General features: G+C 34.6%; 1 protein-coding gene across 4 annotated transcripts; it reads left to right on the top strand.

The window, feature by feature from the left end:
* The first annotated feature begins 2825 nt into the window (after window positions 1–2825).
* LOC100740895 (transcription elongation regulator 1) lies at window positions 2826–12021 on the top strand. 4 transcript variants are annotated; one of them, XR_004461462.1, is made up of 19 exons: window positions 2955–3109; window positions 3684–3942; window positions 4026–4115; window positions 4188–4379; window positions 4479–4722; window positions 4812–5030; window positions 5107–5310; window positions 5390–5660; window positions 5728–5957; window positions 6040–6200; window positions 6276–6484; window positions 6567–6717; window positions 9827–10270; window positions 10342–10551; window positions 10628–10894; window positions 10988–11065; window positions 11162–11385; window positions 11460–11653; window positions 11773–12021. XR_004461462.1 is itself a non-coding variant. In XM_003488458.4 (18 exons), exons 1-18 carry the CDS (start codon window positions 2955–2957, stop codon window positions 11461–11463), a joined length of 3600 nt encoding a protein of 1199 aa, XP_003488506.1. In that variant the 5' UTR covers window positions 2826–2954; the 3' UTR covers window positions 11464–12021. The 4 variants fall into 4 exon arrangements, 3 of the variants coding, with proteins under 3 accessions (XP_003488506.1, XP_012239477.1, XP_012239478.1); XM_003488458.4 differs by having other exon boundaries at window positions 2826–3109; window positions 3696–3942; window positions 11460–12021; XM_012384054.3 differs by having other exon boundaries at window positions 2830–3109; window positions 11460–12021.
* The last annotated feature ends 270 nt before the right edge of the window (window positions 12022–12291 follow it).

Here is a 12291-nt window from a genome sequence, read left to right as displayed (position 1 = left end):
TGTTCTCGATTACAGTCAACGTTGCGTTCATGGCAACTTTTATGGCGGTCAGATGACTAGCCATCCTACCAATAACCTTGGTAACGTCAAATGATAATCTATCTGTGATCATACAAGGATACTATCTGCAAGGTATTACATGTGCAACGGATTATCATGTAACATTACATGCTTGTCAGTCAAAAGTTTTTTTTTTCTAAGTAAATTTTTTTCTGGAAAATAGAGTTCATTGGTGTATAGATAGCGGTTCCACCATGGGTAGCTTCTAAAGTTATGCCATAAAGGATACTGAATCTCATTGAAAAAGATAAAAATTTGTCGAAATTGACCCGTTCTTCGTCTAAAATTGTCGTTAATATTAGTTTTAGGACTTTACCTATATAAGACACGTTCCATTTGAGTACGATATCTTCTACTTTGAACACCCGATACCGTTCTTCCGGAGTCCACGTAATTAGTGTACGCGATATTGTACACTATGGTGGTACATAATACTTTGGAAATATTTGTTTCTCCTGTGTTAATTAGTTACGTTGATCGGAAATGCAGTACGTTATCGATTACAGTACTGTCGTTGTTACGTCGGGCGACCCTCTACCTAGACCAGGCCATACACCGCGGGCCAAACGAACACCAGATATCCGCTCATCCTTACTGCGTATCCTCGATAGTCTCAAGGACCCATCGTAAACCTCAGTTATTTGCTAGCTAAGGTCCTTCAAATCGAACAAATATCGTTTTTCCAAATTATTTTCTAAAGACTATTGTCTACTGCGGCCTGACAAGGGAAAGTTAGTTTTTCTCACGTACGATGCTTCCCACTAGCAACTTTCTATCGAGGGCGGCTAAGACCCTTCCTAGTCCACCAACCTTCCTCATCCAGCAATGTATACTGCCCTCACTTTTCTGACCAAAAATGTCATGAATAAATCCGATGGTCCCATGCGCTAGACACACCCATCGCTAGCTTTCCTCCGACATAGCATCGTCACTGTACCTTACTTCTTCTACACCGCTAGAAAAGTCAACTTCTTCTACGCCGCTAGAAGGGTCAAAATCTAACGCCTAACGTCTAAGTCTAAGAACGAAAAGTCAACTTTACTTATTATACAACGCCAGAGGAGTATAACTCACATCAACTATCTAAGTCGGTTCTCGGGATTATCGAACATCGCACATCAACTATCCAAGTCGGTTCTCGGGATTATCGAACATTCACCTCCTCTATTAAGTATCCTCCAGTGCTACGTTCACTAATATACTAAATTCAACTACAAGAGCCTTGCTCTATTGTGCATATCTATCTTATCTTCGTGCGACAAAGTGTCATCTACGATTTATATCTACTCAACAGTGTAACTTAAGTGTTGGAAATAAAAACCTTATAATCCTGTGAATCACAGTGTTATACTAACTGAATCACCCCTATTATCTTAACGGAAATCAGCAGATCGATCAACTCGTGGCGTCGATTATTATAATCGTAACGGGAATTTACGACTCTCGTTGACGTCTCTCCTCGCGATTGCGTCTCCCCGCGATTGGTCGAAGATACAGTCGTAGTTATTAATTCGGTTCTATACATATATCGTATGGTACATACTTCGTCAGTTATTAAAATAACATTTTGTGGGATTCCAATGATTGGGCTATATTATTTAAAGCTTTCTTCGGCATCGAAGTGTCATATTTTTTAAATCGTTCTCGAAAACTAACGGTGACAAAGTTGAGTTCGGCCGATTAAAAATTGCGATAATTTTCATAATTACTTTACTTACAGTCCTGATCAAAAGTATGACATTTCAGTAGGCCAGGGACGCCATAAATGATTTAAAATGGTAAATATGCATGTGGAACAAAAAGATTTGTGAGTAAACGGGGCATAATTAAATCTGATAAATGCCATATATTCTTAGGACGCTCAAAGTAATGGTGGGAAAAGATTTGTATAACCATCTTACCTCGTTTAATCGTTGTACTGCTTCCAATTCTAATTGTCGCGACATTTTATCGTTCAACAACACGGAAACAGTCACCACAGACACAAACTATGAATTGATGTTTTTATTATTCACGATTTAAACAAATATGTTACAAAAATATTAAATTTTATTCGCTAGAAATCTCTCGACGAACCAACACAAAAAGACACTGACTAATATTGCGTGTTACGTGCCTTTTCAAGATTTTGGGAAATTTGGCGCGGTTGCAACCCATGGAATGCTAAAACACTCTGCTCGCGTAACAACGTCAAACGATTCAACAAAATAACTCGACGTTTAAACGAAGAAATACACGACGAGAAAGATTCACTTGAACAATAATTTATATTTAAAACTGAATTATAATAGAATGAGTACTTTAACAAAGATTTGCGTTTTAATGAAATTTACTTAGACTCTGAGCTCAGCGTCATGATTCTATGATTCAACGATTCTAACCTTTTAGGTCGCATAGTAACCCATTTATCTGCTCGGATTTTACATAACAATCTACGACTTATTTGTTACCCAATAACACAAATTGTTATTAATAAACATTAATTTTATTGGAGTTTATAATATTAGAAAGCGAGCAATTTATGCCTTGGCAGTGTTCTTTCCCATGGTAACGAAAGTAAATATAAAATTTGAAATAAATAACGTTTGTTTGTTGCCTCGGCTACGCTGCTGTACAGTTAAATTCGCCGCGCTACAATTTACTTTATTATCGTACAAGATATTCAAAAGAAAGCCACAAGCCTATACCAATTCACATCGCGCGTTCAATATAATGACCGTTATGTTTACAGCACTGGCAATGAATCTAGGAAAGTACTTTTATTATGTTGGTAATGATATGTTTACGGCTTACATTGAATAAAATAGTGATTTGTTTGCGGCATTTTTGTGAGCTGAGAAAAGAAATAAATGGGCGTGTAGAAAGGAAATTTCTAATTTCTATATTATTGTGAAATGGAAACGAGTACCGAGCAAACTCCCGCAACTACGGAAACCGCTTCTAATAATGAGCAAGAACACAATGAAGAGGGCATGGAAGAAACTGAAGATTACAGTTTCGACGGTGAAGATTATAGGCATTTCGTACCACGGGGTCGAGGAGGGTTTAGGTGCGTTATAGTTTCTCTTAACATTTCATACGTCCCTCTGATTAATTGTCGAAAATACCAAATAGAAAAGTAAGGTTAGGTTGTCCCCCTCGCGATACTTACCCCTTATATATGTTTAACCGAAACGATCAAACTTCATATTACCATGAGTTCCTTATACTTTTAATGCTATGGAAACGCGGCTATTGTTTCTACTTACGCTCCTGTACGATGAAATGATTTACCCACAATTATTTGATACATTGTTTCATTGATTTGTTTCATGAACTTACTGTTGTAATGGTTTTCATTTTTGAATGTAAATCGTTTTTTTGTTACGTAGTTATTGTAACATGAAAGAAGGTAAATAATACCTTGGAGAATATTTATAATGTTTCTTATTAAGAATTATATAAATGATTTGTATGTCACACATAGATGATTTTTACGTGTCATTGCTCCATCCAAATTTCTTTGTTAAATGTAAAATTAGTATGAAAAGAAACGAAGATGCAGAAGATGTCTACGCTTGGGTAAATGATTCAGACGTATGGTACGTAAAGTACATAGTCACGACATATAACAATAATTTAAGGGGTCGTGGCAGAGGTGGGTTTGATTTTCCCATGAGAGGTGGACCTCCGAGATTTAGAGGAAGAGGATTTGGACCTAGGGGACCGATGTTTCGTGGAGCAAATAACGGATTTCCATTTGAGGGACCACCTAGGCCAAATTGTCCACCGGGTCCAGCAGGACCACGTTTCCGAGGGCCTCCGCCGTTCGATCCTAGTTGGGGACCTATGGGGCCACCAAATCTGATGGGACCGCCAAATCTTATGGGACCTCCAGGAATGGTAATTATCATTTAATTTTATGTCGATATGTGTCATTTTTTCAATAAAATGATTACATATAATTTAACTTTATATGTAATTAGCCACCACCACACATGATGAATGGCCCAATTGGGACAGGTCCTGGACCTTATGGACCACCTCCTGGAATGGGACCACCCAATATGAATAACGTAAATTTTGATTTACAGAAACATAGAGAGACATGCAAATATCTTGTTCTAATACTTGGAACTTTGTTATAGATTCCAGGTCAACAGCAGCCCCCGCAACAACAGGCGCAACAAGCAAACATTCCAGGCTTAGATCTCAATGGAGAGGTATGGGTAGAAACAAAAACGCCAGATGGTAAATCATATTATTATAACATTCGTACAAGGGAAACTACATGGACAAAACCAGAGGGACCAAATGTTAAGGTCATGGTGCAAGATCAGGTTGGTTAAATTCCATTATAGATTTCTACTATTAAAACCTGTGTGATTATATATAAATAGAATATTTTTGTATTGTTACGATGTTAATTCTTTTTACAGTTAGAACAATTGGTACATGGAGCATCTAAACAAACAGCCCCAACTGGCACTCCTGCTTCTACGGCTACTACTCCTAATCAAATTAATGAAAATAGGGTGTCTCAAAATAGCGAACAATCTTCGACAAATAACGCAGATGCTATCAGTCAACTTAGTACTGCTCCACCTGGTACAGGGCCACCTCCTACGCTTGGTGAAACACCAGACATGAATGCACAACCAGCTGACACAACACAAGCAAATGGTATAATATGTTAATTTTGGTTCAAAAAATTAAAATTAACACGTATAATAATTTAATAAAAATATTATGATATTATATTTTCTATACAGGTACAGCACCTACAACTGTAACTAATACCCCAACTATGAATACCCCAGCAGTAAATACAAATATGATGCAACCTCCTCCTAATATGATACCTATGCAACACAGGATGCCAAATCAATTTGGTGGTCCAATTGCAACACAATTTGGAGCAGCACCATTTGGTATGCCACCGCCAGGGTTCCAGCCTTTTGGAGGCTATGGTCCACCACAAGCAAATTGGGGTAATATGATGTATATATAGATATACACACATAAAAAATATTTATATTTTTTATGACAAAAAAATATTCATATTAGGTATGCCACAAATGCCACATGGAGTCATGGCTCCACAAGCTCCAGCAGAAGATCCTGCTATATTAGCTCAGTTGGATCAGGAACTAGTAGCATCTGCTATGGTATGGACAGAACATCGTGCTCCGGATGGAAGATTATATTATTATAATAGTAAAGCTGGAGAATCTGTTTGGGAAAAGCCACAAGCTCTAAAGGATCTCGAAAGTATGTATTTAATATAATGTATAACATAGATTTAGAAACAAGATGAACAATATGAAAAATTATTTATCATTATCGCTAGATGCAAAATTAGCGCTACGGCAAAAAGCAGAAGAAGCAGCTACCATCTCTACGAATACCGCCGTGACTACTTCCACCGTTACTAATAACAATGTAACCACAGAAGCCACAAAACAAGAAAAACCTCAAGAAAGTAATCACGAAACCAAAGATAGTGTAAAAGAAACAGACGCTAATAAACCGAAAAAGGAGGAAACAGCGCCTAAAGAAGCTGCCAAACCTCAAGACAAATCAAGACCAATCTCTAGTACACCAGTACCTGGAACTCCTTGGTACAAAACTAATTTACTACTTTTTACGATGCTTAGGCAAAATTTAAATTTAAATTTTGTTTACTAGGTGTGTTGTTTGGACGGGCGACGGACGCGTATTCTTTTATAATCCCTCATCGCGTATTTCTGTCTGGGAAAGACCAGATGATCTCATTGGTCGTCAAGATGTCGATAAAATGGTGTCTACTCCGCCAGATGCAGTGGTAGCTACGAAACCGACGCGTCAATCGGATACAAGTGAAAGCAGTGATGATGAACCAGTACCAGCAAAAAAGATGAAACAGGATGATACAAAAAGTAAATTATACTACGCTCATAACCGTGTATTATATTAAAAGAAATGTACGTATTAATAAAATTACCATATTTCCTGCTTTAGCCACAGCGCCAAAAGAAGAGGAGGAGAAAGAGAATAAAAAAACTATCGATATCGGAAAGGAGGCTGCAATAGAGGCAGAAGTACGAGCTGCTAGAGAAAGGGCGATTGTTCCTTTGGAGACAAGAATTAAATCGTTTAGGGATATGCTTGCAGAGAAAGATGTAAACAAGTATAAATTGATAAGTAACATTAATAAGAGATAAAATTTATTTATTTGAAATAATTGTTCTTGGTAGGTATCCGCGTTTAGTACTTGGGAGAAGGAGCTTCACAAAATTGTATTTGACCCCCGATACTTGCTTTTAACATCAAAGGAGAGAAAACAAGTTTTCGAGAAGTACGTAAAGGAGAGGGCGGAAGAAGAGAGGCGGGAAAAGAGGAACAAAATGAAGGAACGGAAAGAACAATTTCAAAAGTTGCTAGAAGAAGCTGGTCTTCACGGGAAGTACGTAATGGCTTTAAAAGATTCTTTAAAGTTTTAGAAAAAAATTAAATGTTTTTAATTTTTTTTTTTTTTTACAATTTAGATCTTCATTTAGTGATTTTGCTCAAAAACATGGGCGTGATGAACGGTTTAAGAATGTAGAAAAGATGCGTGAACGGGAGAGCCTATTCAACGAATATCTGCTGGAAGTGCGAAAGAAGGAAAAAGAGGAAAAAACAGCAAAACGAGAACAGGTATTTTCATTTCATTAACATCATTGATCTTGTTGCAATGAAAATATTACTTTTCAGGATTCGTGCTACAATATCAAAATCTTAATTGAAACAATATAAATTCACCTTCAGACATTCACTACCTTAATCAATACCATAAATAAGAAAAAATCCTATAAATATTATTTCATTCACGCGATAAAAGAACATAACAAATTTTTTTAAATATGTGAGAATTAAGGTACTTGTGCTAAATTTTTTTTAGCTATGTAATATGCAAATCGATGCTTTGAAATGTTCTGAAATATTTGAGGATATCTTGTACGTTTCTGTGTACCTCAATTCTCCGGATATATCAAAGTATCATAAAAGAAAAGTTCTTTTGGAATAAATCCATTAAACCTTTCCCTCTTCCATGCCAAATCTCATTTTCATATATACATCCTCCATTTCGTTCTGGGAAATCATAATATCAACGAAGAGAATATCAAATGAAAACATATAATATATAATATATTCGCGATAAGTTATATAAAACCTGAATAAGTTTTTATTCAGCACCAAAATTTCTATTATTTTACTGTTTGAAAAAGATACGATATGTGACGATACGTAAATGAATATTAAATAAAATCTTAAATTAGACAGGATATAATGCATAATAAATTTATATTTTCAGCAATAATTAATCATTCTTTCAGGTTCTATAGGTATGTTACTATTTTGTTCCACTTGTAAGATTTATCTAATATGAATTCCTAAATTAATGGCTGAAGAACACATACCAGGAGAAGTTTCTCTAATAATTCTCTACTCCAGTAGATTTTCTCGATAGACAAAAGTTTTGTAGCTGTAAGATGGGAGATGTAGAGAATAAAATCTTAGTATGTGACGGTTCCTTATATACTTATGTGTTCTGAACTCTCCACTTCAGTCAGGAGGCAGGCAGGACAGGTTCCGTATGTGGAGTGGCTTGGTTCTGAAGCTGGTTGGTGGCATGGATGATGTCATCTACCATCCCCACCTACACTGCGTGGCACAGTTGGCACACCCTTGCGCGCCGCATTCTTTACTCCAAAGCAGAGTCATGAGAATGAACGAACTCGGTATTTGTATATTACTCGTAATCCTCGTTACTTCAAAAGATTAACTTTTCCCCAAAAATCAAAACCAATTTCAAAGAAATTGAATCTATTATCAGCAAAAGTAAGGTGTCAACAACCCCAATGGTAGCATCAATTCCAAAATCATATTTGTAGATTTTGTTCTGTTTTCTGGAGATAAAGAACCGTTATTTATTTTGAGAAACAAAAGCTACCAATCTATTTCATAATCGATGTATCAACATAAGAACAAATTCATTTTTTCCTTGCACTTTATTTTACATCTAGTAAAGTTTCGTCGAGTTTGTTTGTATGAAGGGTCTCGAAAAATAAAAAAGGGAAAAGTTCGAAGGAAATACCAATCTTTTTGGCAATTGTTCTTATGTCAATACATAATATATTAAAGTTTAAATATAAAGAAAAAACCAGAACCTACATCAGAAATTAATAAAATATGCATTTTAATTGGTGTCAAAGTATTTCTTCTTTTATTGCTATCTTTTTAAATTATTACAAAAAATATTTTTTTTCTCACTAAATGCGACATAAGTATTTTTGTTTAAAATTTAATATATTTGAAGCAACATGAGATGAGTATATTGAAATGATAGAATGAGTGTGCTTTCATGAAATTTGGTTTGTATTCTTCAGAGAACCTTGACTGCTTTTGTCGTAAAAATATTAGAAGTGGACATTGCAACTCTATTGTGTTTAAATAAAAATTAGACAATTGTGGCACAAATTTTTTACTACCGTAAAATTGTATAGGATCGGGATCCGAGTAATAACTATAATAAAAAATTCAAGACCAAAATGTGCCAGCTACTCTGAACTCTAACTCAACTTTTCATTGTGAAATAGATGTGTATAAGTTTAGATAAATAAAATAACAGATTATTATCATTATATTGAAACCATAGGTCGTTCACAAATTACGTAATGGGAATTTGAAATAAACAAGTTGAATATTGCTGTTATTTTTTATTTTGATAATATATGTAGAAGTAAAGGAACCAGAGACATATAAAATCTTTAAATGAATCGATTCATTAGTTATAGAGTATTTTATAGTAATAAAATCCAAACATTTTTTAAATAGTTTAGAATTGTATTAATGAAAAACATGAAAGATTAAGTTTCATTAAAAATTGTTCTATTCTTTATATTAAAAATTGTATTACTACTCCATTATTTTATAGTTACTACTCCATTCACGAAACATCATATAATTCTTGAATAAGACCAATAAGAAATAGAGATTTATAAATTTTGGGCAAATACTGTGGAATAATTAGTAAAAGTAAAACCTCGTTTCGTAATTTGAACGGCTAAGAACTTTTAATCTTTTCAAAATCTCGTGACAATATACTAACGCAGCTTTTCTTTTCAGCAAGGGCAGCAGATAAAAATTTATCCGTTTTATATCCCGTCTCATCATTAAATAATAACATACTTTTTTCTTTCTATTTTTACATTTCAGTGTCATATTTTCTTATATTTCGTATCGCAATATGCAAAGTATTTAATGATGATTCGGTTAAGCAAATAATTATTTTTACAGCTATAATGATTATAATTTTTTTCAGCAAAACTGACCAGCTTATTTCATTAAAAATTCCAACAAGTAGAGCCCTTAACGTTGTGATACCTCCTGACACGAACGAATGACATGAATGACTATTTCTTCTACCCCTAACGAAATGTAGTTTGAAAACCAATAAAAAGGTTTGCAAGTTGACATAGTTTGATCCACATTACAAGCCATAAATTTTTATAGACACCTATATATTATACATACATATTTATATATATAATAATAATATAAACTGATTGTAATGTGGCTGAACGTGTATTCATTGGTTGGAAATTCTTAAGCGTGCATGATAAAACTGAAACAAGCAAAAAAAGATAAATAATTCAATAAATAAATAAGAAAATCAATTTCAAGCCAGAATTGTATAAATAGAGTGTAAGCAAGGGCTGATTATTCTTCAATGATGAAAACTGTTATGGTAAATGCGTTTCAGGTGAAAAAGGAATTCATAGCGATGCTACGTGAACACAAAGACATCGACAGACATTCGCATTGGAGCGATTGTAAGAAAAAGTTGGAATCAGATTGGAGGTACAGAGTCGTAGAGTCAGCAAGCACGAGGGAAGATTGGTTTAGGGATTACATTCGTATGCTAAAGGAGGAGAGGAAAAAGGAAAAGGAGAAAGACAAAGACCACCGGCACAGAGATAAAGATCATCACAAGTCCGAGAAGAAAGATAGGGACCGAAAGGATGTTGATAAGTACAAGGATAAATCGTCAAAGGATCGGCTTGATAAGGACAGTTCGAAGGATAAAAAACGCAGGATCGAAGCAACTTCGGAGGAAAACGGCAAGGAAAAAAAGGAGGCAGTGTCAGAGAAGGAAAGCGGAGAAATCGAAGATAACGATGAAAAACCATCAAAAAAGGAGAATGATGTAAGTGGTCAAACTTTTTCAGCTAATTAAAATTACTTTTTTGGAAATTTACGTATCTCTTCCTTGTTCAGAAGGAGAACACGGAAGACCAATCTGATTCAGAAGAAGATCGTGAGAAACAGAAACGAGAACGTGAAAGAAGAGCAGAGGCCAGTCTTCGTGAGAGAGAAAGAGAAGTTCAGAGGACTCTTGCTACGCATCTTCGTGATAGAGATAAGGAAAGGCAGCACCATCGTCATACAGAGGCAGTACAGCACTTTAGTGCACTTCTTGCAGACTTGGTATGTATCTTTTCTACGTAATGTATGATGAATTTTAATTAATCCAGTGCGCTTAATAAGCCACCTACATTTGCAGGTAAGGAATGGTGACTTAGCATGGCGGGAAGCGAAACGACAATTGAGGAAAGATCATAGATGGGAATTAGCTGAAAGTTTAGATCGCGAGGAAAAAGAAAGACTATTTAATGAACACATAGAACAGCTTAGTCGTAAGAAACGTGATAAGTTCCGCGAGCTGCTCGATGAGGTAGGCGCTTCTACTGAACTTACCGCTTCATGGAGGGATATTAAAAAATCATTAAAAGACGATCCTAGATATCTCAAATTTTCGTCTAGCGATCGGGTACGTAATTTATTTAAAACTATATAGGAATCTGAATTATAAATCACTTTCTTCCACTACTGTATGTACTATAATTATTTCTTTTCTTTGCAGAAATGCGAAAAGGAGTTCAAAGAGTACATTAAAGATAAACTTGTTGCGGCCAAGGCCGATTTTAGGGAACTTCTTCAAGTATGTTAAGAATATATTATCACTTCCGTTTTTACTATTATGCAACATGTTTTAGAAGTTGATCGCTTAATAAATTTGAGTAAATGTAAATTTTAGGAAACAAAACTTATCACTGATAAAACATATAAAAAGGTGCAAGACAATAGTGCACATTTAGCTGAAATTGAAGAAATTTTAAGAAAAGATCGAAGATTTCTCGTATTGGAAGCGGCCGCTGCTGAACGAACGCGGCTGTTAATGGGATATTTAGAAGAATTGGCACGTAGGGGTCCACCTCCACCGCCTACTGCCTCAGAACCTTCGAGAAGACCAACCACAAAGTAAATATCGTCTCGAATGAAGCAAGAGAGATATCTGTATGTGTTTGAATTTGCGGAATCTATTTTTGTTCTAGCTAACGCAGCCCGCATCAAAGCATGGTATATATATGGTATCCAAATAACAAATCAATGATTGAATTTATAGCTGTAGTTGAATTGAAGTACTTTACACACAAGATGATTATCGCCTGTAATTATAGGAATCAATAAAACTAACGCCAATTCCACACAGCTAAAAATGTGTGTCATACTGTAAAGATGCCATAGTGTAAGCATATCATATCATTATTTGTTGGATTACGTTAAAGTAGACGCTAGTTAATGAAAGAATTAGTAATATTACATAATAATATCATAAAGTGCGAATTTTATACATATTTTATCTAGGTTTGTTAGATAACCACCCCATTACGAATATTTTGTATGAAAATTACATGAAAATTATAATAACCAGTGTTTATTGCATTCACGACTAGTTTAAAATCATGCGCAGTGAATTTCTACAAACCGATGTTAAAATATAATAGCTTAAAAAAGTGTTGATAATTATATCTAAAACAAAAAAAAAATGTGTAACATACGACAATCATACATAGTAATTTTTTGATGGAATATAATTCGGAAATTATATTTTCATTGTTCGAATTACTTTTCTTATGCGGCTCTATTGCATCATGTGAAACGTAAGTATCTTACGAAATATTCTCAATATTTAAAAACATTTATTTTAAAGAAATCATAATGAATCTTATAAATACAAAAAATTTTAGATGTTTACAATCACAATTATTTACCATTTATTTATGTGGCATTTTTACGGTACGGAATTCCTAATCTCATGAAAAAGATATTAGGAAAATATATTTTCTTCAATAAACAATTCATAAAAATTGCGATGAGAAGCAT

Source organism: Bombus impatiens, unplaced genomic scaffold, assembly GCF_000188095.3.
Source record: "Bombus impatiens unplaced genomic scaffold, BIMP_2.2 scf_0233, whole genome shotgun sequence".
In the NCBI taxonomy this organism is placed as follows: Eukaryota; Metazoa; Arthropoda; class Insecta; order Hymenoptera; family Apidae; genus Bombus; species Bombus impatiens.
The sequence above is the reverse complement of the archived record's forward strand: the minus strand, read 5'-3'. Positions and strand labels throughout refer to the sequence as shown.

Coding starts and splice junctions, on each gene's coding strand:
- LOC100740895 (XM_012384054.3), top strand. CDS start 2,955: ATGGAAACGAGTACCGAGCAAACTCCCGCAACTACGGAAACCGCTTCT. Junction 5,958..6,039: donor GAAACAGGATGATACAAAAA/GTAAATTATACT, acceptor TTCCTGCTTTAG/CCACAGCGCCAAAAGAAGAG. Junction 11,066..11,161: donor ATTTTAGGGAACTTCTTCAA/GTATGTTAAGAA, acceptor TGTAAATTTTAG/GAAACAAAACTTATCACTGA.